We start from the raw sequence: 26,348 nt of genomic DNA, 5'->3' as shown, positions 1-26,348 counted from the left end.
AAAATAGTCCCTTCTAGCTCTGTGATTCTAAATGAAGTAGTTGGTAAATAATCCTTGTCTTTTCTTGCAGTGTAGGAGCAGAGCAATTCAAATAAAAATACTGATGTAAAAAGAAATACTGACGATTTCAATGGTAAAATTAAAATAAAAAAGTAACACCAGAATCCATCAATGAGAAATCTCTGCCTTTCTATTCCTGTCTGTTAGCTTCTCTCCGTCTCTATCTCTCTCTCACACATACACACACCCACACCTCTTTTTCCTCCTGAACAGTGGTTAACTCCCTATGTGTGTAAAAGACAAAAAATAAATAACCTGCCTTCAAGTAGCTTATATTTGGTTGGGAGTGGGATGCAAGGAGGAACAATGTGAACACAGAAAATTAAATACAGTATATGTAATAAGTAATTTCTGTGGGGAGTGTATGAATAGCTGGAGGAATCAGGATAGCCTAACTGTAAGAGGTGACAATATATTACAATATGAAATCTCTCGGCATTTTCAATGAAGAAACTGGGATAAAAGGATTCATAAGATCATTGATGTAAGACCATGGGTTATGACTCATGATTTAAGCTAGAAAAGGCAACCCGACCATTAGTAGTAGTAGAAACATTAATAATCATTTGCTATAGACATATCTGTCATTCACAAACAAGCTATCTGTGTGAGTTGGGTCATCCTTTATATTTGAAAAAAGGGGGAAAATGACATTGTATAATTATGACAGTAGCTCTCACCTGATCTGTAAAAATAAGCTATTAACCCTTTTGTCTTGTCTTTAAAAAAATAACTGATCGGGACAATAAAGTGTTTTGGGGAAAGAATTCTCATGCTCTATGATGGATACTATTATTGAGATGTTTCATGTATCCAGATTCACTGGAAACACAACTTCCCTTTCACTCAAATCCCTCACTGAATTCTCAATTGCAGATTTTGACTAAAGAATCAGTTATAAAACAATTGAATCAGGAGTATCGATTAATCTCTTTTTAAAATTTCCTCATCTGCTTTTAGAGAAGAGATAACCAAAGAGGCTCTAAATGCTGTTCCTGGGCCACACACCCAATATCAAACTCACCTCCTCCCATTCCAAATCTAATGCTCTTTCCATGACATTTTCAAACAGAGCTGAAGAAATCCAAAGACTGTAGAGTAAGATCATCTATTTTGGTGTGCATTAAAATCAGGTGAGAAGGAGTACTGAGAAATGAACAGAAAGTTGACCTCATCTTTAAGAAGCCCTGGATTCAAGGCCAGCTTCTCCATATATTGGCAATGTGATCTTGGGCAAGACTCTTGATTTCTCAGTTCTCCCAGACAGTTTAAGAGTATAAATTGCAGAACAGGTGCTGATTGGCGCTGGTAGAGGGAATTTTGTCACCAGAGAGAGCCCAAGACCAGTCAAATCGCAGGCTTGCCTGTCTACCCCCCTCAATGGTGATAAATTCTGTCTCACCAAAGTCACAGAACACACAGTGGTTTGGCTGAGGATGACTTTTCGTCACATTGATCAATGGGAATGACTAGGAATGTTCTATTTGGTAAGATGAAATAAGCAAATAATTGTCTTTCTCAGTATTCTGAAGATTTGTCAAAATATAACATATTTTGCATCTTATAAAAATGTTTTTTTGGATTGTGTCTATCAATGTTTAAAAGACATGGGCATTGCAGAATCCCTTTAAAAGGCATAATTTCTAGGATAAAACTTTAATCATTTTAAGGAAGGAAGATCTCATCATAGAATAAAATACTCTCCTGCTGAAATATTTAACTCTTACCTGCAGAGTTTCCTAGTATGCAAAATGTCATTTTCCAAATAGCAATTCAATCAAACCTCTTCCCATGTCCCACCCCGACCCCACTGCCTGGAGTTTGCCAGGATCCTTTCCCCCAAAACACTTCCATTTCCAAACTATACGGTCGGCTGGTTTTTCAATGACCAAGTGGACACACACACACACAATCAAATAATAAAGAATCTTAAAGTACTACATAAATACAACAAAAATAAAACCCTTCTCCCTATTCATCCAAACTTGTACCCACACTCATGCATGCCCAAACACAACCACTCATTGTCCGCAAAGTTGAGCTAACAGCTTTCTTAAATTTCTTGATAAAATTTAAATTTTTCTAATGTAAAGACCTCAGATTCCTTTGCTAAAGAAATTCTGAATCTGGATAACCCATACAAGCCTGAAAAGCTTCGGGTGATCTATTAGAATAAAATACTAGAAGTGAGAGGCTTTGTTTTTTCAGATCAATTCCTGACTGAAGAGTGACTAGCATAGGATTATGGAAAATGGGGTTATTCATGATAGTGGCCATTGATTATAACAGAATTACTATTATTCACTTTTGCTCCATACTAGCCTTCCAAACTTTTGTCTGTAAGTTCATATACCATGTATTTTGGAGGTTCTGCAAAGGAGTTTTCCCCCCTTTTATACATAGCAGCATAGTAGCACCCTGAAAATAGCAATGAATTTGAAATGAGAAAGAATTGAGTTCAAATATTGCATAGACAACTTATTGGCTATGTGTCCCTGGGCAGGTTGATTAACCTCTGTGTGCCTCAGTTTCTCCAAACATAAAAGGAGATTAATACTAGCACCTACCCTCCCTGGCTTGTCCTGAGGATCAATTGAGCTAATATGTGGAAAGCACATTGCAAATCTGAAAGCAATTACATAAATGCTAGCTACTCCATAGTTTAGACACCCAAAAAAGGATTAAACTTTCACCAAGTTTTTTTTGAAGATAAGATAGAACTATAATCATTCAATAATTAAACAGGAACAACCAAGGGCTCTATAGATACCCTTGACATTTGGACAAGCCTTTTGATCTTCTCTGAGATCTACTGCTTTGGCAGTAGCCTGTCAAAATGTCAGCATTATTCTTTACTGTAAATATCTTAAATATTTATTTTAATTAACAAGATCCATTAAGCTGTGTTTTGTTGCCATTTCCCTGACAGATCTTAATTAAGTCATTAAATTTCAATACAAGGAAGACGAATTAAGATTGTTGGATTTTATGGCTAAGATAACAGGATGAAAAATATCACACACACACACACACACACACACACACACACACACACACACACACACACACACACACACACATCCCTATTTGAAGCCATCAAAATCACCAGAGCTGGAAACTCCTTATTAGTCCAAGAGGTTGAATATTTTCCAGCACATTCTAAGGTTGTTTTCACAGTGACACTTTTTCAATTTGTAGTTTGTATGGATGTGGAGGAATTTAACTTCAAAGACTCCAAGGGGTGGGGGAGCAGAAAAGAAAGATAAAGCAGCATTGATTATTTGTTGGCCTGATGGCTGAGGACTGTGGGAGCTGGTGGGAAAAGAAGGCAGTCCCAACAGAGGATAAAAAGATATTACTCTCACTGGAATCTCCTTCCCCTCTTGGTAGCCTCATACAATTTATGAGGTAGACTTCATCTTGCCACCAGGCACACTTATATACAGAACACTGAAAATCTCCAATGCTTCCTCGGTGTGGGTCATTTGATATTCAGAACACTTGAACGTGGCTTTCTGGTTACCATTCCGAATGCTAGTGGAGTTCATGCATATGAAGACTTTGTAATCTGAACTGAATATTTTTCTATAGGGCATATCCACAAAGTCTAATTAGCATATCTGGGACTATGCCAGGATTTTACATTTTCATGCAAGTTTAAAACTTTTCCATTTCACTGAGTTAATGACCTTTTTTTTAAAGCATGTTTAAAAAAAAGGCTGAGCAATATAGGAACAATGGTCTCAGATTTTTTTAATAGCAAATTACCGAACATGTTGTACATTACTGCTTAATAAGTTCTTAATGTGATAAATTGTGTTCCATTATCACACCAGACCCCAGAACCACCGCCGAGAAACCACAGGAAACACTTCTTGTTCCTGCTTCTTCAGCAGAAACATAACTTGGACATGGTATTCTAGACCTAACACCTCTCTTTGCTCCCGTCTCTTACAAAATGAGAATATAATCGAGATCATTTTTGCTTCGGGAAACAAGGTCTAATTAACAGTATTAAACCTTGCCAGTTTAATGCTGCACTGAGGCATTTGGGATACCCAATATACTGAAAACAAACAGATCAGTGGGAACTAATTTCTCACACATGTTCATTCAATTTAGGGGGAGCGCTGTTCAGTGTACTTGTTCACAATGCAATGCTATTTGTTGGCTTGGATGGATCTAAGCAAATAGGTGAATCTAAGCTAACAAGGTTTGTAAACAAGGTTGTTATGTCATTAATTTGGAATTTCCATCCAAGGCCTGAGAGGTTGGGATCTTGACCCTCACCCATGCTGATTCCCTTTTCTCTGTCTTCTTTTCTACTATGTACCCCACTCAGTCCATTTTGACCATCTTCTAAGATTTAGACTAAAAAGGAGAGAGAGAGGAGGAGGAGGAGGAGAAGAAGAAAAGAAGAAGAAGGAGGAGGAGGAGGAGGAGCAGGAAGGGAGAAGAAGGGGGAAGGAGGGAGGGGAGGGAGGGAGGGAGGGAGGGAGGAGGAAGAGAGAGAGGAGAGAGAGAGAGAGAGAGGAGAGAGAGAGAGAGAGAGAGGAGAGAGTGAGAGAGGAGAGAGAGAGAGAGAGAGAGAGAGAGAGAGAGAGAGAGAGAGAGAGAGAGAGAGAGAGAGAGAAAGAAAGAAAGAAAGAAAGAAAAGAGAAGAAAGAAAGAAGAAAGAAAGAAAGAAAGAAAGAAAGAAAGAAAGAGAAGAAAGAAAGAAAGAAAGAAAGAAAGAAAGAAAGAAAGAAAGAAAGAAGAGAAAGAAGAAGAAAGAAGAAGGAAGAGAAGAAAGAAAGGAAGGAAGGAAAGAAAGGAAGGAAGGAAGGAAGGAAGGAAGGAAGGAAGGAAGGAAGGAAGGAAGGGAAGGAAGGAAGGAAGGAAGGAAGGAAGGAAGGAAGGAAGGAAGGAAAGAAAGGAACTGGGAGCAGTTGAATTATGGGAAGGAAGACACTTATATTAGAAATTTAGGTGATTGTATGGCCTGTAGCGTAGTTAAGCTACAGTAATTATGAGAACTATAATAATTTTTTAAAAATACATACACTGAGAATCACTGGCACAGCTCAATAGTTGACTAGAAGGGAGTCTCATTCTATTTTTTTTAAACAAGGGCCTTGGGCAAATCTCATTGGGTTGCAATGTTTATGCTAGAGCAAGAACTTTGATAATAACTAAGTCATAGGCACTCCCACCCCCCTCTTCCCAGAGTTTGTATTAGGAAACTTGAGTTGAAACCAGCAGTATTGTTGGTTTTCAAGATAACCAGCAGCCACATGAAAATCATCAAGAATTCTCCTTTGCTGTTAATCTTAATATCAGGACACCTAGTTCCAGAATTTTGAATTTGTACAGCTATTATTAAAATTATTGATTGGTTTCCAGATAATGTGAAAAACTTTCAAACTGAATTCCTAAGTGACTACATCCCATGAAATAGTCCAGCATGAATTACATGTCAAGGAAGAACCAGTTTCCATTGTAGGAGGGGGGTGGCTAGGTTGGAGGGAGGAGTAAAAATCAGACTATGAACCTTATAACCAAGATCATTTGGGAAGACAGCTCATCAGTGAGTTTTTCGGTGTCATTTTCTTTAAGAAAAGGTTTAAGCAGAGGTTTTACTTTGTTGAACTTAGATTCATAAAAACACCCTGGATCACACAGAGTTGGTGTCCAAAATGCTTTGGTAAGTTCAACTGATTCTCCTTAAAGAGCTGATGTTGCACCCACAAGAAATGCAGGAAAAACCAGGATTTCCCACGAATGAAAGCACAGAGTTTTTGCAACACTCCTCAAGAAAAAAAAAAAAGTGGCTTGAAGAAAAAGTCTAAACTGTAGAGATTTGCCTCGCTTTTCATGTAAATCTACAGCTTTCACTAAACAGTAAAAGAAAAAACCCACTTAATTTATATTCAAAATATCAAGGGATTATCAAAACCCCTAATTTGCTGCTGAAGTCTGTGGCAAGTTTTATACCTTGAGTGAAATGCAATCTAATTCCTATGTGGTTATATTTAAGAGGGTAGGGGAAAAAAGCTGCAACTTTATTGAAGCCAATGCTTCAGGCAGCCCTGGAGCAGAGTGGATCCAGTTTGAAAAGAACTGGCAACCCTAAAACTTTTTGATAAGATAAAAACTCATTGATGTTAGTTCACACAAGACCCACTTCAACTCTTCACATGTCCTCGGCAGATCCTTGGAATCTCAGCTCCTTCCCTCTTTCTGCTTTAACATAACTTTATTTTTCTCTTTTATCTTTAGATACTAACTGCGCGGACTACACATTTTTTTTGTTGTTGTTGTTTTGACTTATTGTTTGAAGATGTGTAAACTCAAAGCAACTCTCACGCCTCTGATGTCTAAGCTGGAGCTGAATAAAAGGTAAACCCAGTCCTATGTATCAAACTGAGCAGCAGTCAGCCCATTTTAGAGTCAGTCATCTAGGGTTTGGTTTGGTTTTTCATTTTATTTTGCAAGCATTTTCTTTTCTTTTTCTACCCCCCTCCCCCAGGGCTATCTGGAAGAGCTGGGGGTGGTGGTGGTATTGCAAGCCTTTGTTAGGTGACAGGGACAAAATCAAATAAAATAAAATTCTCTGACCGTTCTGCACACCAGGGTCCTTCTAGTAAATATATTTTACTTTGACATGAAAAAAAAAGTTATAATTTTTCCATCCAGGAAAAACAAAACAAAACCTTTTTTTTAAAGCCTTTAATTGACAATGAAAGGAAAGGACCATACATTTCAATGGTTGATTTAGAAAATAAAAAAGTATCTTAGAAAGCATGGCATTCTTACACCGGTGACAAATTGTTTGCCAAATGGATCTCCAATTGAGATAAGAGAATGCCAACACAAGACTCAAGATGAACGAATAAAAATATGATAAGCTCAGATCTGAGCCAAAAGGTTGGAAACACAGTGCTTGGCCCATAGTTAAGCACTTCAAAGATGCTTACTGGATGATGGTGAGGCATAAAAGCCCTGTGCTATTTCCAGATAGTCTCCCAAATCAGGAGATCCCAAGCTAACAGGCTAACAGGGGGACTGCTGGGGAGGGACTTCATGCCCCAAGTTAAGTTCTCTTCTCTCTCTCTCTCTCTCTCTCTCTCTCTCTCTCTCTCTCTCTCTCTCTCTCTCTCTCTCTCTCTCTCTCTCTCTCTCTCTCACTTTCTCTCTGTCTCACTATCTCTCTCTGTCTCTCTCTTGCTCTCTGTCTCACTTTCTCTTCCTTTCTCTCTCTTCCTTTCTCTCTCTCTCTCTCTCTGTCTGTCTCTCTCTTGTTCTCTATCTCTGCCTCACTTTTTCTCTTCCTTTCTGTCTCTTTCTCTGTCTGTCTCTTACTTTCACTTTCTCTCTCTTTCTCTGCCTCTCTGTCTCTCTTACTTTCTCTCCCTCCCTTTCTCTCTCTCTCTCTCTGTCTCTCTCTGTCTCACTTTCTCTCTCTTCCTTTCTCTCTCTCTGTCTGTCTGTCTGTCTGTCTGTCTCTCTCTCTTGCTCTCTCTCTCTCTCTCTGACTCTCTCTTGCTCTCTGTCTCTGCTTCACTTTCTCTCTTCCTTTCTGTCTCTTTCTCTGTCTGTCTCTTACTTTCACTTTCTCTCTCTTTCTCTGCCTCTCTGTCTCTCTTACTTTCTCTCCCTCCCTTTCTCTCTCTCTCTGTCTCTCTCTGTCTCACTTTCTCTTCCTTTCTCTCTGTCTGTCTGTCTGTCTGTCTCTCTCTTGCTCTCTCTCTCTCTCTCTCTCTCTCTCTCTCTCTCTCTCTCTCTCTCTCTGTCTCTCTCTTGCTCTCTGTCTCTGCCTCACTTTCTCTCTTCCTTTCTGTCTCTTTCTCTCAGTCTGTCTCTTACTTTCACTTTCTCTCTCTTTCTCTGCCTCTCTGCCTCTCTGACTTTCTCTCCCTCCCTTTCCCTCTCTGTCTCTGTCTGTCTGTCTCTCCAATCTCCCTTGGAATTCTTCCCCCTCCCACCCCCAGCCTCTTGTCCTACTGTACACAGACGTAGAGACCCAGAGCCAGAGTTGACGATGGTCTGTCCTCTGAAGTTGCCCAGCTTGCTGAAATATGGTTACATATGCAAACATTATCTCCCAATTGTAACCTCATTTTCTGCTCTGCTGGACCAACATTTGTCATCGGGCCTCCCCGCCCGCCACATCCTTCATGTGTCTCTAATTGTCATCAAGATGAGGCGTGTCAGCAGGACTCCAGTGTTCTCCGAGGCCCGTCTCCACACAGTCACTCAGGTAACAAACCCATAATCTCGTCCTGTTTTCATGATGGTTGAATTACACATAATTGTTTCTGCACAGTGATTGATTTCTGCCTGAATAGAGACCTCTGCCTTCTTTCAATGCAAGCGAGTGGCAGCCAAGTCTCCCCATCTAGGAGGAGGCAGCAGCCTTTGAAGAGATCAAAGCCAAGGCCGCGAGCAGTTGTGCGCCCTGGGAATATGGAAAGCCTTTATGCTCTCAACCTCATTTCCAACATCATGTTGGATTGCAGCTGTATTACATTCTGCCAGTATTCTTAATGCTTTTAGTATTGACTCTGACATCACCGATAGCTGTTTTAAAGTAACAAAAGCCGAAAAGATGACTTATTTTCACAACTCTGTAATTGGAACATGCAAAGATGGGGGGAGGGGGAGGCCAGAAACACGGGGGAGGGGAAGTACATTTGTTTTTAATTTAAAGCACTACAAAAGAAAGAAAGCATACAAAAATTATATAAGTTTCCTCCAAATGAAAAACATGTTTTTCATATGGAAAAAAAGCAGCGGGCGGGGAGGGGGTGATTTTTATAACTCAGACCACACAAAATGAATTGATGGCTAAACACACACACTTTTTTTTCCCCTCCAAGTCTAAAGGCTAAAATGAAAATGACTGCATAAGTGATTCAGATCAGGAAAGAGAGAGCACCCCGGATCTAGCCTGATGACTTTCCACACACCTGATGCAAGGTGAGAGGAGCCCAGAAGCTGAAGAACCTCTCCCCCATCCATGCTCTTTGTGTTCTGCTAAGGATGGCTGATATTTGGAATCAACTCTGCCTCCTTTTCAAAATGAGAAACGGAAATTAACCAGAAAGAAAGAAAATTAAATTAAATTTAAAAAGAATATTTCCTCCAGGACTCCACTTTTGCCCTTGGATCCCCAGACAAGATGATGGCACTCCTAATGGACCCTGACATTTCCATCCCGAGGACTGAGTCACCAAAATAAATCGGACCAAATTCCACCAAGGAGAGAAGCCCAAATGATCGATAGGAGGGCACTCTCCCTTTCTATCAAAGCTGTTTCTGATTTAGGCTTGTGGCAAAATAAATAAAAAGTAGCCTCAGAAACCGAGAGCAGCCCTATGAATAACACATTGCTAAAATAAAATCATTACGAGGGAAAATGTCAGTGGCCAGACCGACATTATTCACCCCACCACACCTCCAATTGTACAAGGCTATGTCCAGCAGCTGCCACCATCGTCTGGCAGAGAAAGCCCTGTGAGATATTCTACTAGAATTCCCGAATTACAGCTTTGAAGACTACCAGCTGTGACTGACTCGCCCCCTCCAGTAAGGAAAGAAATTCCCAATTTAATGAAGTGGGGAGATAGAAAAACAGAGAGCTGGGGAAATGAGGAAGAATTAAAAATCAGCTGGAAAGGAAAAATGCAAATATTAAATCATTCTCATTTGTGAGGAAATCCTCTTTGCCACAAAATTGTGGATATTTTCTCTCCACACAGTTCTTACTGCATTTGCACATTAACCTTTTAATTTCAGGACCTGAAAAATGATCAAAATGGGCTGACATGAAGAAATCCAGATCATTTTACTAGAGGAGCCTGAGAATCAATTTGTGTGATATCTTTTAATTCATGAAATCACAGGATCATAGATTTGGATCTAAAAGAGAAATCAGAGACCACTGAATGCCACAACCTCATTTTACAGATAAATAAACTGAGGCAAACATACATTAAGTGACTTGCCCAGGGTCACACAGGGTCACATAGCTAAGGAAGTGTCTGAGACAGGGTTTGAGCTCTGGTTTTTCTGACTTCACGTTAGGGGCTCAGTTCAAACCATGGAAGAACCAAAGTATCTTCCATTTATTGTGACAAAGTGAGTCTTTGTATTTTTAGCTGGCTGCCTGTAAATTGTGAATAAAAATTATAGCCATGACTGTACTGGATCATGTCAGTGTTGCCTGAGAAAAGTCTGCTTGATTTAGTTTCCTAGTCTGTCTGTCTGTCTGTCTGTCTGTCTGTCTCTCTTTCTTTCTTTCTTCTTCTTCCTTCCTCTCTTTTTCTCTCTCTCTTTTTTTTTTCTCTTTTTGGTGGAAGGGAGAGGTTTTATTATATTACATGAATGGAGTTACAAAAACAAATTCAATCTTAAAATGCTTAATTGCTGTATTTCAAAATGTTTCATTGCTGTATTTCAAAACTATGATTTCTGGTTCACTTCTAAAAAACATAAATGTTTTATTTATTGTCTTCCAAAGGAAAAAAAAAACAGTTAACCCCATCCCCCCAAAACCCCATAAAGCTGTCCAAGTTTAATCCCTCACCCCTCCAAATGCCTTTTGTCAGTTGCTACCTCTATCATCAACAGTCAAAATGCTCACTGCCTAGAGGAATAAATCTGAGTGCCATTAAAAAGGTTGTACCCATAAAAGCTTATCGCAATCTCCTACACCCCAAACCCACAACATGATCTAACTCATTGTCAGAAGACCACTTAATTTATTATTCTAACAATACATTTCCCTCCACTGTCCAAGGGAGTGAGTCATTACAGTCACTGCCTTCTCCTAAATGGCAGCCTTGCCATCGCTGATCCAGTGGAATGGATGATGCATTGGATTTGGAGTCAAGATGATCTGAGTTCAAATCCCTCCTTGGTCACTAACTAGTTGTATGTCCCTGAGGAAATCATCTGACCTTTCTCGCTGCCAGTTTCCTCATCTATAAAATGAGAGGGTTGTATGTGATAGTGTCAAGACCCCTTCCAGGACTAAATCTATGGCTTATAATCTTATGAATATAAAAATAAATTCAACTCATGCTCGCTTCTCAATAACAAGTGTTTACTTTCCATAAGTGGGCACAGCACACTCTTCAAGACCCTCTATGGAGGGGTCTACAATGGGCCTTAGATCACTGGAAAAGCCTTTTCCATCTGAACATGTATAAGGTAACATGGAACCCCCCCCCCCATACACGGAATAGCATTTGAAGAAGAGTGATGGTAGGAGAGGGGGATTTGGAGATTTTTTTAATTTCCTTTCTGTTTAACTTGGGAAGAAGCTGCAGCAGCTACCAGTCACCCAGACAAGCTAAAGACGCAAGCATCCAAGTAGCCCTATGCTCCATCCATTCCCAAATGAAATACATAAATCGCTTCTAGTGAAAGTATTTCAGAATACTTAAATACTTAAAGGTCTTGTGCCATATGTGAGAATGGAAGTGAAGCTTTTTCAATAATATCTTGAGACCTGGCACATTCCATTATACTAAACTTCATATTCCATTAAAACAACAACAACAAAAAAAAACCCCTTACTTTCTGTCTTAGAAGCAGTACCATATATTGGTTCCAAAACAGAAGAACGGTAAAGGCTCGGCAATTAGGGTTAAGTGACTTGCCTAGGGTCACACAGCTGGAAAGTATCCAAGACCAGATTTGAACTCAGAACTTCCCATCTCCAGTTCTGGCTTTCAATCAACTGAACCATCTAGCTGTTTCTTTCATATTCTGGAAAGGACTATGACTTTTGGAAATCTGTGCTCTTCTCTAAAAGTTTTTGTTTGTTTGTTTGTTTGTTTTACCAAAACTGAGGGAAAGAAAAAAGGGGCTTGTGGTTCAGCTATTTCAGTCTTGTTCAACTCCATTTAGAATTTTCTTAGCAAATATATTGGAGTGCTATGTCATTTTCCTTTTCCAGATCATTTTACAGGGGAAGAAACTGAGGCAAACAGAGTGAAGTGACTTGCCTAGGGTAAATAAAGTTAGGTCAGATTTGAACCTTTGATTTGAGTCTTATGACTACGGACCCAGTACTCTATCCACTGTGCCACCTTGCTGCCTCACAGCTATGTGATGGTCACACAGGAAATATCTGGGATCAGATTCGAATCCAGATGCAGGGAAGTGGCTTGGTCAGAGATAATTAGGAGATGAGACAAAAGCAAGCAAATGTCACGCTAGGATTCGGAACCCTTTCGTTTTTTGGTCTGGATGCCTGATGCCTATAAAGGATTTTGCAAACCTTAAAGCCAGCTATTATCGTTGCATCTAACCACTTCTCTCTACACAAAGCCACCAGCTTAGATCAGGTCCTCCTCGTCTCTAGATCTGAGTATTTCAATGACCTACATGGTCTCATTGCCTCAAAACCCTCACTACTCCAACTCATATTCCACGAAGCCGCCAAGGTGATATTCCTTGAATACTTAAATAATTATTTCCTTAACAATTCCTTTAAAAAGGTGGCAGGTCCCTCACTAAACTCTAGTGGCTTCTTCTTAAAACTTTTAAGATTGTGCCTCAATTTCTTTTTTTTTTTAAATCTTTATTTTCTGTCTTAGTAACATAGAAAGGCAAGGACTAGGCAAACACAATTAAGTGAGTTGCCCAGGGTTACACAGCTAGGAGGGTAGAACTTGAACCCAGGTTCTCCTGACTCCAGACCTGGTACTCCATCCACTGTGCCATTTAGCTGCCCCTCGTGCCTCAATTTCTGTCTGACTTTGGAAATTCTTGATAATAGGGACTCATCCTGTCATTCCAATCTCACTCTACAGCCTGGCCAAACTGGCACTCATTGTTGCTTGCTCACACTTAGCACTCCATTCCTTGCCCTTAAATTGACCATCTTCCATCCTTGGAATTCATTTCTTCCTCATCTCCACCTCACAGAGTCCCCATTACCCCCCTTTAAGACTTAGCTTAAGCACCATCTTCTATGTGAAGCCTTTATCAAATCCCCTTCACCACTAGGGTATTCACTTATTGATGTTTAAAACCCTTATCTTCTGTCTTAGAATACATACCAAGAATTGATTCTAAGGCGGAAGAGCAATAAGGGCTCCACAATTGGGGTTAAGTGACTTGCCCAGGGTCACACAGCTAGGAAGTATGTGAGGTCAGGTTTGAACCCTGGACCTTTCATCTCCAGACCTGGCACTCTCTCCACTGAACCATCTAGTTGCTTCTATTTTGTATTTATTACAAATATATTTTCATTCATATGTGTTGTCTCCCCCAATAGAATGCAAGCTCTTTAATAATAGGAATTGCTTTGATTTTTAGTATCTGTAATCCTGCATCTGGCATGTGGCAAGAACTTAACTGATTTTGTTGTTGTTGTTGTTCAGCTGTTTCAGTAGTGTCCAACCTTTCATGGCCCCAATTGGTTTTTTTTTCCCCCTACAAAGATACTTGAGTTTCTTGCCATTTCCTTCTCCATTTCATTTTAGAAATTATGAAACTGAGGCAAACAGTGGGAAGAGACTTGCCCAGTCACACAGCTAGTAAGTGTCTAAGGCCAGATTTGAACTTAGGAAGTTGAGTCTTCCTGATTCTAGGAATGGCCACTACGATACCTAGCTGCCTACTGATAGATCAATGGGGAACTTAGTGGGGAAACACACTCTGCCAGTATAGATCAATACCTGTGCTGCAAGTTACCTATTGTAAGTTAAGTGACTTGCCTAGGGTCACCCAGGCAGAAAGTGGCAGAAGTGACTTAGAGGCCAGGTATCTATCCACTTTGGAATCACTGCCTCCCAGGGGCCCTTTAGAAAGAATATTAAACCCAGTGGAATTGCTCATTGGCTATGAGAGAGGGGAGGGAAAGAATGTGAATCATGTAACCATGGGAAAATATTCTAAATTAATCAATTAATTTTTAAAAATTATTTTTTAAAAATGAAGGATATTGAAATAATCCCCTAAAAGTAATATATATATATCTTTTCCTTTAGAGAAGAGGATGCCATGTTCTCCATGGGTCAACCATTCTTTCCAAAACCAATACCTCCCATTATTGCTGGGTAATTCCCACCTAGATCCTTCCTGCTAGAGTTTCTTTCTTTCCTTAATTTTCTCCTTGGAACATGAAACTGAGAAATAGCCCTGCCTCAAATTTAAAGACCATTTCAATTTATTCTTGAGCATCTCGGTTATTAGGTTAACGTGGACTTTGGCAGAGACTGCTGCCAATATGGCACCCAACAGCAAGTTTTAGGCAATGGCAGCATTCACTGGTGTGTAGAGTCATGCAACTTAGACTGGACATGACATCCTGCTTACAGCTCAATTAAGTTTAACCAGTATTAAATACAAATTCTCCACCAGTTCTACACTATGTAAGATGCTGGTGAGAGGAAGATGAAAAGTGGCATAGTCTTTGTTCTCATGATGCTTAAAGTCTAATGAAAGGGAATACTTCCTGCTGAACATTAGATGGTAAGATGACATCTCCCACAAGTGTGTCAGAGAATACAACCAGCATGCAGGAATTCCTAACCTTTTTTGGCTCATGTATACCTCTATCAGTCTGATGAAGCCCACAGACCCCTTCTCAAAACAATGGAGTTAAACTAAAACTTGGGATTGCAGATGAAACCAATTATATTGAAATATAGTTATTGGACTACTAAAAAAATCATGGATCCCATCTTAAGAATCACTGAATGAGGAATGAATGGAGTTGGAATTTCTATATGCATGTTAAATAGAGGAGTAAAATAAGGCATGAAAGGAAGGTGGGCAGGAATGCCTATCCTTAGAGTGATTAACCTTGGAGTGGTAATACCCTGAGAGTGATTAACAAAAGGAGAACCTTCAAGGGAACTCAAAATTGCAAGAAGACCCTCATGCATTGGACTTGGAATTCGGTGGGACTAATGTAAATAAGAATTGGAATAAGAAAGGAACCTAATTATAGTCTAAAATGGTATAAGGTCCTGAAGTTTTGAGGAAAATCATGTGCTAAGCCTTGATCTAACTTTGTAATAAATATTCCTTTATAAAAGCTAAAAAAAAAAGAAGACCCTCCCATGGTTAGCAACAGACAGATATCTATTTTCTTGAAACAAGGAATGTGATTTCATAACAGACAAAAATCTCATTCTTCCCAGAGAGTCATCAACTCCTACAAAACTGACTGTTGACTTTCACTTGTATTTCCCTAATCCTGGTAAAAGGAAACAATTCCTTTCCTCCTCCTTTGGAGGATGAGATGCCATCTGTGCCTCTGCTGAAATACTCAGAGAAATATCCCTCCTTCCATATGACTGCCTGTCCAGAAATCAGAAGCAACCATGAGCAGCCCAGAAAAGGAAAAAGAACTCCAACACAATCTAGTTTAAGAGGAGACTCTAATCACTTTGTTGTTCAAATACCAGTGACTCGAGTCACCTCACAGACTTGCAGCATGGACTCACCAGTCATAAAGGCAAGGCATTCATCTCTATTATGACCAAAAGGAAGGAACAGTGTAAACAGGGTGGTATGTGAAGCTGGGTATGGGCAAATAAGGTGAAAGCAGACTTTCAGCAGTAATTAATTCAACCCCATGAATGTAATGACATTAGATGCCCAGAATTTTCATGATCCAGATCTCCTGCTGTGCCTTTTGATCATTCTTTTCTTGATCAGGACCCTTTCTGAGAAGCAGCATGGCAGAGAGAAATGGAAGGTTGCTCTTGGAGGCAGCGAAGATCTGACTTCAAGTCTTGCTTCCTACCAGCTCTGAATGTAAAAACATCTCTCGTTGTTTTTGACACTGTGTCTTCAGCACCTAGCAGTGTCCTTTGTACATAGTAGGTGCCTTATGAATTTCTCTAGTTTCTGGGAAGAAGTCACTTTTCCTCTTAGTACTCTGTACTCTAAGCAACCCGAAGTCTGTAAATAGTTCTCTATACTGAGAAAAAAGGCATTTCAAAACCAATCTCCAAAAAAAAGGCATTTAGGTCCCTTGAGCCCTCTAGATCTTTCTTTCCCTTCACCCAGATCATGAAGGAAGGGCTATTTTGTCCAAGTACAAAGGTCAATCCTGATTCTCATGAGTCTGATAATATAAATCTAGAGATATGAAAATATTTTCCTATTTTCAGGTAACCATAAAATTTAGAAGGATGGGCATGAACTTGAAGAAATAAGAGCTGTGATGGGGAAATTATCAATATTAGAAATTAAGAAATGTCCACTCTTTAGCATTTATTGGCCTTCCAATGTATCCCTACATGACCAAACTTTATACTCTTGGGAAACTTTGAGTTTAAATTCAGCCTTAGAACACTAACTAGCTTGTGACCCTGGGAAAGTCACTTAACCTCTTTTTGGCTCAGTTTCCTCAAGTATAAAATAGGTATAATGATAGGATCTATCTTGCAGGGTTGTGATGACCAAATGAGATGATACTTATTAAAAAGTGTGTCACACAGTGCCTAGCACATAGTAGGTACCACATAAATGCTTTGCCCTTCCCTTTTCTCTTTCTAGTATTAAATTCACTAATAATAATAGCAAAATAATTTATGTTTGTATAAGTTCTTATAAAGAAAATCCAGAATCATTTAACTACTTGTTCCTATTTCCTCATTGCTTTATTGACCCAATATATATACACTCAAATCAGCTGTTTAGTCAAGAATGGATCATTTTGTTACTATCATGGTGATCCCAAGCATCTATTCTACCAAGAAATCTGCTAGTTATTATTTTCATTGCCAGATGTTATTTTCAAATCAAAGTTGTGCTTCCAGATCCCAATTAATTTTAGTGTGCTGCTAAATTCTGAAAGATGAATGGTCAATGTTGGTTAATACAAATCACCTTCTTTTTCTCCTATGATGGCACCCTCCTTCCTCTGCCTTTCTTCTTCCTGCCCTAGATAGCTACCCAAATATGGCTCCTATCCTGTAAAAACACTATCCCCAAAATGTGGAAAGTGGTAAAGATTATGCCATAACTTTATATTCCTTAATTCAACAATCATTTACTACATACTAGGCAGTTTGCAAAATGATGGGGATATGGAGACAAAAATTAAACTGCATGGCTGCTCTTGACTTCAAGGACATTACATTTTCAAAGATGATAACATGTTCAAAGATAACTAACTGCACAGAATAAAGAAATCCAAACTGTTGGGAAGCATGAATACCTGATGAGACCAGGAAAGCCTCCTGGAAGAGGTAGTAATGATCAGAACAGCTTGGGTACCAGGACAGAGAGAAGGATACCTAGTGTTGGTGGCTAGATTCATTTATTCACCAACCATTAATCAAGCCAGGCTCCATGCTAAATGCTAGGGCTACAAAAAGAGGAAAGACAGTCCCTGCTACTACAGAGCTTAGAATCTAATGAGGAAACAAATAGATAGCAAGCTTTTTAAAAGATAAATGGGAAAATATTCGCTATAGGAAACCTCTGGAATGAAGAGGATTTGGGGAAGGCTTCCTGTAGACGGTGTGATTTTAATTGGAACTTAAAGGAAACCATGGAGGTAAGCAGTCAGAGCAGAGGAGGGAGAGCATTCCAGCTAGAGAAAAATGCCTCAAGTTGAGAAATGGAATGTCTCGTTCATTGGGAAGGACAGAAAGCTAGTGTCACTAGATCAAAGAGTATGCATTGGAGAGATTGGAAAAGTATAAGGGAGCTAGCTTAGGAAGGGCTTCAAATGCTACACAGAGCATCTTGCATTTGTTCTTGGGAGCAAAGGGGAACCACTGGAGTTTCCTGAGTCAAGAGGTATCCTGTGCTTTAGGAAAATCACTCTGATGGCTGAATGGGGAAAACGGATTGGAGTGGGCAAAGTCTTGAAGCAGACAGAGCCATTAGCAGGCCATGGCAATAATCAAGACAGGAGATGATGAAGGCTCACTCTGGGACCAACTTGGATCTGAGTTTGTACTCCTTTGTTCGTCACTTAGAACAGCTCAACCAAGGAAGAATTCCAATTGTGAGTGGAGTAATTCTGACTTGGGGTCTATGAAGATTTGGACCAAAGAGTTTACTGTTCTAGATCAGAAAGGAGTATCTATCATGTGCAAGGCGCTGAGCTAGCTGCTGGGGATACAAAGACAAAAACAAGACACTTCCTGCCCACAAAGAGCTTACATTCTACAAAGAGGCTATTATACAAGCACAAATAAATAAATATAAAGTAATTTGAGGAGAGAGAGAGAAAGCTTCATGGAGAAAGTAACAACTGAGCTAAGACTGAAAGGAAAATAGAAATTCAGAAAAGAAGTGTGGAAAAGGGAGGATTCTAGGCACTAAGAAGTCTGTATTTTGTTCTAGATATGGTGAAACAAATAAGAGTGATATGAACAGATCTGTGCCTTATGAAGTCTCTTTTGGCAGTGATATGGAATACTGACTAGGCAGTCTGGGTAGTACAGTAGATAGAGTACTAGGTCTAAATTCAATAAAATTCATTGGGAGCAGTTAGATGGCTCAGTGGATTGAGAGCCCAGGCCTTGAGATAGGATGTCCTGGTTTCATATCTAGATTCAGATTCAAATCTAGATTCAGACACTTCCTAGCTGTATGCCCCTGGGCAAGTCACTTAACCTCCCATTGCTTAGCCTGTACAGCTCTTCTGCCTTGGAATTAATATAGCATTGATTCTAAAATGGAAGGTAAGGATTTAAAAAAAAAAAGACTCATCTTCCCAAGTTCAAATCTGGCATTGGATACTTACTAGCTGTGGTCCTGGACAAGTCAATTCATCTTACTTGACTCAGTTTCCTTATCTGTAAAATGAGCTGGAGAGGGAGCTAGCAAACCACTCCAATATCTTTGCCAAGAACACCTCAAGTGGGGTCACAAGGAGCTGGGCATGACAGAAACAATTGAAAAAATGGAATACTGACTAGAAAGAGGAGAGATTAGAAGAGACCCCAATTAGGAAGCTAACAGAAATCAATCTGGAGTTAGAGGAAGAGATGCTGTGCCTTTCTTTGAAAATTCTTTGAAAAACCCTCCCATCTTACTTCTCTGATCCATTTATACTCAGCTACAAATGCTATGAACATATGTAAATTCACCCGCTGAATGACTCTAGTGTTCACATAGAATTAGTTCTAATCACATTCGATAAGTAATTTATGGTCACCAAAACAACAATGGAGAGATAAATGTTGGGTCGGGTATTAGTAAACTATAGCACGTTATTAACAAATTGTACAGGAGTAGAGAAGTAAAGAATATCTCTAGATAAATTGTGACCTAAAAAAGAGTCAGGGGAATCAGTTAGCCAGAACAAGGGATAGCAGAGGGACAGCTCATTGGCACCCACACAAAGCAGCCAAAGGATCTAGAAGAAGCCTCCCAGTATATTGGTGAATTTCCATGGCGAGGATTTATACGAAGCTATGAACAAGAGTCACACAAAGAGATGGCCTGTCTAGGCTGGGACCTATAGCAGGGGAGGGAATATCCCATTCATATCATATATATAACTCATAAATATAAATATATATTTTGTATAAATATATTTATATGCAAATATATGGACAAGTTATTATATTTTGCATACTACTATATTAAATATATTTGCATCATATATATCAAACAAGTTATTATATATTTATATAGCATACAGATATAGAAAATATGAAGATGAGCCAAATACAAATATAAACTCCAAATATGGACCAAACATCTTTCAAGAAGACAGCTTTAATAAATGAGTGCTAAGACATTAAATACAATATCCAAAACGGCTGGTTTCCACACACATGCACCCAATCTACTAATATGGTAGCCATGTTAATAACTTGTTCACTTTAAAACAGTAATTCACAGAAAGTGCCAAATTAAGAAGTGACTCTATAAATAGTTGAAAACCTTTGTCTTGCCAGATTATTTACTGTCCAGTCTCAATTCAGTTATAAAACTCTTTAGAAGGGCATCTCTCCAGACCATTCTACATTTTCGATGAAGGAAAAATCTAAGCTTAAGAAGGGTCTAGGGGGCAGCTGGGTAGCTCAGTGGATTAAGAGTCAGCCCTAGAGACGGGAGGTCCTAGGTTCAAATCTGACCTCAGCCACTTCCCAGCTGTGTGACCCTGGGCAAGTCACTTGACCCCCATTGCCTAGCCCTTACCACTCTTCTGCCTTGGAGCCAATACTCAGTATTGACTCCAAGACGGAAGGTAAGGGTTATTAAAAAAAAAAGAAAGAAGGGTCTACACAGCATCCTGAGAAACAACTAAATCAACTATCCCAAAAGTAATACCTTAAAGTTAGAGCACTGAACCAAAAACTCTCTTAGCAAAAACCAGGAAAGAAAACTTGAAAACAAATGTGGACACTGCCTTTTAAGATACTGAATTCTCCGTCATAACGACTAGGTCTAAAGGCATACTGCAGGTGCTCTTCAGTCACTTTTAGTTGTGTCTGAAACACAACTTCTTTTGTCTGTGACAGTTGTGTCTGTAAGTGGAGTCTTTGTGACCCCACTTGGGCTCATTTGTGTTGTTGCAAATATACCAAGTGGTTTTCCATATCTTTCTCCTTCTCATTTTATAGATGAAGAAATTGAGGAAAACAAGGTTAAGGGACTTGCCACTTTGTGAAATGGAATTTCAACTCAGATCTTTCTGATTCCAGGCTCAGTGTTCTACCCACTGCACCACCTAGCAGCTGTCCCACAGAAACAAAACTATTCTTATTTTTACAGTTTCAGTGATAATCTTCGTACACATCAAATATCCATCTTCTGAGCTCAGCACTGTCCTTCCTATAATGAAATGGGCAAAAGATCAAGCCAATATAATAACTGGATAACTGTGTTCCAGGGTGAGGTAGCTCCAGAGTGAGTTACCCAAAGTATACATAGATAACTCCTATGTGCTTGGTGGAAACAGAGAAGAGTGAAAAACACATCATTTGACTAAGGAGAAATGGTTCATGCTCATAGTGGCAGACACAACTTGAACAGAGAAAGGTTCTTTAGGGCTTTCTTTTCTTTTCTATAAAGCTCAACACACAGTGTTCACAACTTCCCTGGAGTGATCATGATTATGGTTGATTCTAAACTAATTTTTCGTACTTAGCCTAGCATCATGGCATCACAAAGATTATAGCTAACAGCTCTTTCTAGAAATGAAACGCAAACCACATTTTAATTGCCTTATGTACAAAGAACACTTTTCCTGGCAGGATATTTTCATTTGCAAAGAGTCAGCACTGGCATGATAAAGACAACCCCATGTACCAAAGAGACTCCAAAAAGCACAAAATTCTACCCTCCAAAGCCATCTGGTTAATTACGTTGTCCACTTAAGACTTGGAGGAATGGGACAGAAGGGAGGGAGGGAGAGGGAGACAGACAGACAGACACAGACAGATACAGACAGACAGAGAAACAGAAGGCAAGACACACAGAGAGAGACAGACAGACAAACAGACACAGACAGGGACAGGGACAGAGACAGGGAAACAGAGAAGCACACAAAGAATTCCCATAAAAATCCCAACATCTTACTAAAATATGTCTGCTTCTGATATACTTACCCTAACAAACTCTTCCATTTCCTGTGATTTTTATATGATTTGTGTAGATCAAATGAAATGAAAGGTTGCACTATGAGGCCCAAGAACAAGAGAACATTGATCCTCTGGTTTTCTTAGAACTCAGGGGATTTTGCTGTCACTAAAACCTACAGAGAAAACTTCACACACACACACACACACACACACACACACACACACACACACACGGAAGAAATCCTTTTCAAGTACTTTTTGGCCCTTAACTAATGAAGACATCCTTTGAAGAAAGCACTATCTTTACTTGCACATAACATAGAAAAATCAGTCACGTTGCCCAAATGACTGTTTTCTTTTCTAGACAGGTTGTGGAAGTCCAAGCAACTTCTTTATAGCCCTCTCTTTTTTAAACCCTTATATTCCATCTTAGAATCAATATTGTGTATTGGTTCCAAGACAGAAGAGCAGTAAGGTCTAGGCAAAAGGAGTTAAGTGACTTGTCCAGGGTCACACAAATAGGAAGTGTCTGAGGCAAGGTTTAAACCCAGGACTTCTCATCTCTAGTCCTGGTTCTCAATTCACTTGAGCCATTTAGCTGCCCTTTTAGCTCTCTTCTAATAAAGTTTTTTAAAACCAGAAACCTGGTCTGAAATTCCATTTCCTACATAAGTGATGTTTGAATTTGGAAGCTTAAAAAAATGAGATGACCAAAAGAGGTATTGACATTTCAGAGAATTTGACTGTCATCCTGTTGGAGGTTTTCGATTCTGTGGCATTGTCTAACCACATCCCTTAAAAATATAAACTGCAATCATCTTTGAAGTTGAAATAAAACAAAAACAAAAACAAGACAAAACACTTCAATAGAGTAGGACAAAAATCACAGATTTTATTCACTTTCCTGACTGGGGACGGGAGACTCAGGCCCACCCAGAACATCCACAAAATGAGAACAGAGACAAGGAAAGCTATTTCTTTAAAGCATGCTTGTGAGTGAGGTAAGAGTTACCTAAAGTTTATGATTGGATACTTAAAATCAACCTCTAAGCAATGAATAAACAGATCCTTCTATGAACAGAAATCATCAGGTACAAGTTCTTTACTTATTGATATAAAGGATATCATGATTAAAGCACTTTAAAAATGAAGACCTTAAATAAATGTTATCTCAGTCCAGACTGAAATACCAACTTTATTTAAAGTTAAACTTCTATTAAAATATCCACCAAAATCTAGTTACAAAGTCGTTATACCAATTCTGTTTATAACTTCAGTATTTGGAAATTAAAGTCTTGCATACAATAACAGCTAACTGGATTGTTTTTAATAAAAAAAAAACCTCTTCCACTCAATCTGTTGGACCTACTAAATTCTTGAATTTCAAATGGGAGATATTTGTTTAAAAAATACAAGATGTAAAAGTAAATAAGTAAAAATGGAATAAATGGTTTCGAGGTTTGCCAAGAACACTCAGATCATTATTTTCCTCCTGCTGTTGGCAACAGCTTCCTTACTGATTACCACAGTTGCAGCAAATGCTGATTTTTCTCTACCATGTTTTTAGTTCCATCTCAATGATCCAGAGAATACATAATGTATGTATAAAAAATGATAGTAGCTTTCTTGGTAAGCCACTTCTTTTTTTTCATTTCAACTAGTCATAGAACATTTTTATTTTTTAAAGAAAATAAAAAAGAGAAAAATTATATGTAGACTGTTGACATAATACAACAGATTTTATATATATATGCATATATATATATCTGCTTTACATAATAGTTTATATCAAGAGATCTAAAGCCTGAGAGCAATGAGAGTTGGTTCTTTTTCTGTTCTGTCTCCTTACCCCTTATATCCCAACCTATCAGACTAGAGAAGCTTAGATTTCCCCATGTTGCCCTTCCAAAAAAGCTCTTGGCCTTGATACTTTTAGGTACAGGGCAGGGGTTCTTAACCTGAAATTTACTAACTTTCCAAGGGTCTATGAATAAATTTCAGGAGAAATTTTGTGAATTTAAGTGGGTAAAAATATATTATTATTTTCACTATCCATCATAGTCCTATGTATTTAAAAACAGTATTCTGGGAAAGGGTTTATAGACTGCCCAAGGGGTTTATGACACAGAAAAAGTTAAGAACCTCAGATATAGAGGAAATTAATGTATTTTACCCAGATGAAACTCCTAAGGAAAGAAATTAGTTCATCCTTTTTTTTGGTCACAAAGGAAGTGTCTGAGGCAAGGTTCTTGGCTCTTTTTGTTTTTGTCAACTTCACTCTAAATCATCTCTTTCCCATCCTTGTTAGTCAGTGAAATCAGATACTTTTTTTTAATACCATGCTTACTTCTTCAGGAGGATTAGAGACTTTCATTTGCCAGATCTGGGAAGCAAATAGTTACTATCCAATTCCTAGAGGATTATGATGGGGAAGTCAGGGAATCTCCTAAAACTCAAAATCAAGTAAAAAATTAATGAAATCTGGAGTGAAAGGTCATTTATCACATTTTATTACAGAATATTCCCTTGGGAAAATCAGAATTTTTACCAAGGATTTCTTTTTCAAAATCTTAATACAAACTCCACCATCCAATATTTTCAAAAATGTTTTCAACTTTATCTCATCATTTCCCTTATAATAAGGAAATAACAAAGAGGAGACTAGAGAGAGTTGTTCCCATTTCCTCCTTTTTACTGGCCATTTTATTTCCCTTCTGGAGTTCTCCACTCTACTGCTTTCTCACCTGGGACTTTTCTGCTCCCTTCTCCACTAACACAAGAATTAAAAATTCTGCATCCTGCAAGGGACATTCCCCACTGATAATTCATTACACTAGAGGAATCTTTATTTGCTTGATGTTGCAAAACACAGGAAAACCACACCAAATATTTTTCTAACATCCGAAAATAACCTGAATACTTAAAAGAAAAAGTCCTCTGTATCTGATAGAGAACAAAAGTGAATTGAAAAGGATTAATCATATGATACTAAAGCACACTTGAAGGAGCTTTTCTTATTATTACTAATACATTTCCATTTCAAGCACCTTTCTGGAAAAAAAAAAAAGCATTCCTATCATTCCTTTATCTTCAATTAGATTGCTAGGACCTAGGTGTGAGATAAGTGCTTATTACGATGTGTTCCTCATATCAGAATCCAAATTCCATTATTTTTTACTCCAAATAATGATTGTTCTTTAATTCCTACATGAAAATTTCACATTCTATAGTTACAGTTTTTAACCTGCTCAGAAGTGATCTAGGATTTTAAAAATCAGTCTACTGCTTCCTCTTTCCTTCTGCCTTTTCCCCCCTTAAAGCTGTCCTTTCCTCATCATCTTTGGTTAGTGACGATGGACAATTTAGAAACAATACGAAAATTAATATGAAACATTTCTATTTCACCATTCACCATAGAAAGTGAAGAAGGAATATACAGAGTAACAGATACAAGCCTTGAAATTCATAAGCAATTCCTTATAGCTGCCTTTTTAAAAGGAAGTTGCAATAAGATCTCTTTTTGCTGAGAAAACATCCTAGGTCAGACTTTTCTTTTGTTAGTTTGTTACAGTCTCTGCTTTCATTGGGAGGTTGATAGCACCACCAAATATTAGGAAATTAAAGTTTCCCTGAAGCCACTCTTATTCTCATAATTCTGATGGTTTAGATCATAGATTGGAGATGGAAGGGACCATAGAATCTATTTTATCCAATCCTTTCATTTTACTGATGAGGAAACTTGGGTCCAGAGCATTTAACTGACTTGACCAAGATCTGACAGATAGGAAATTAGCAGAGCTAGGATTCAAAGTCAGATCTCCAACTTCATCTCTGGCTCCAGAAAACTCGAGCCTTTCTCTTTATGTCCCTTCATTAGGTTAGCATCGAGGACAAACTCGCTTTTAAAAAACACAAATTCCCCTCCTCCCAGTCTTCTTGGGGACAAACTGACATATGAAAATGTGTGTGTGTGTGTGTGTGTGTGTGGGTGGTGGTGGTGGTGGTAGTAACTGAATTCTATAAAGAACAGAAGTCAATAAACTGTGATTTTCCTAAATCACAAGTCTGATCATGTTAGTATCCTGCTCAATGAACTCCAGTGGCTCCCTTTTACCTCTAGGGCAAGTGCAACCTCTTTTTTTTTTTTTTTTTAACATTTTGGGCCCTTCAAAATCTGGCTCCAATCTCCTTTTCCAGCTTTATTATATATCATTCCCCTTCACATACTTCCAGCCAAACTGCTCTCCTTACTCTTACTCCACTATCAACTCCATGCCTCTGAACAGAAGTTTGCTGGAATAGTCTTCTTCCTCACCTTCACTCTTAGAATTTTCCCTTTCCTTCAAAGCTCAGATCAGATACTATCTACAACAAGGGGCCTCTCCTGGTGTCCTCAGATGGCTCCTTCTCTCCACAAATTTAGCTCATATTTATTTTAAATGTATTCTCTGTCTCTGTCTGCCTGTCTGCCTCTCTCTGTCTTTCTGTCTCTCTCTGTCTCTGTCTCTGTCTCTGTCTCTGTCTCTGTCTCTGTCTCTGTCTCTGTCTCTCTCTCTCTCTCTCTCTCTCTCTCTCTCTCTCTCTCTCTCTCTCTCTCTCTCTCGTCTTTCCCATAAAATGTAAGCTCCTCAAGGGCAAGAACTGTTTCTTTTGGGTCTTTGTCTCTGGCGTCTAGACTCATAGTTGATGATTAAAAAATACATGCTGATCAAGAAGTCCCATCCTGAATCATTTTAGGAACAGTGGAATGAATGTTTGGTCTCTAATGAAATTTTTATAGAG

The 26,348-nt window shown here is 38.8% G+C and overlaps 2 protein-coding genes across 13 annotated transcripts in view; one reads left to right on the top strand and one right to left on the bottom strand.

Annotated features, from left to right (window-relative positions):
• The window catches only part of LEF1 (lymphoid enhancer binding factor 1), a 176,618-nt gene that overhangs the window by 135,236 nt on the left and 15,034 nt on the right, over positions 1–26,348 (bottom strand). The window lies entirely within an intron of this gene.
• LOC130455100 (uncharacterized) lies at positions 7,079–10,305 on the top strand. Its single transcript, XM_056803103.1, has 2 exons — positions 7,079–8,299; positions 8,919–10,305. The coding sequence occupies exon 1, from the start codon at positions 7,123–7,125 to the stop codon at positions 8,056–8,058; it is 936 nt and encodes a 311-aa protein (XP_056659081.1). The 5' UTR covers positions 7,079–7,122; the 3' UTR covers positions 8,059–8,299; positions 8,919–10,305.

The sequence above is a fragment of the Monodelphis domestica genome, chromosome 6 (assembly GCF_027887165.1).
Source record: "Monodelphis domestica isolate mMonDom1 chromosome 6, mMonDom1.pri, whole genome shotgun sequence".
Lineage (NCBI taxonomy): Eukaryota > Metazoa > Chordata > Mammalia > Didelphimorphia > Didelphidae > Monodelphis > Monodelphis domestica.
Note: the sequence above shows the minus strand (reverse complement) of the source record. Positions and strands in the feature narration are given on the sequence as shown.

What these genes read in the sequence shown, in the direction of transcription:
- LOC130455100 (XM_056803103.1), top strand. Translation starts at nt 7,123, where the DNA reads ATGCCCCAAGTTAAGTTCTCTTCTCTCTCTCTCTCTCTCTCTCTCTCT.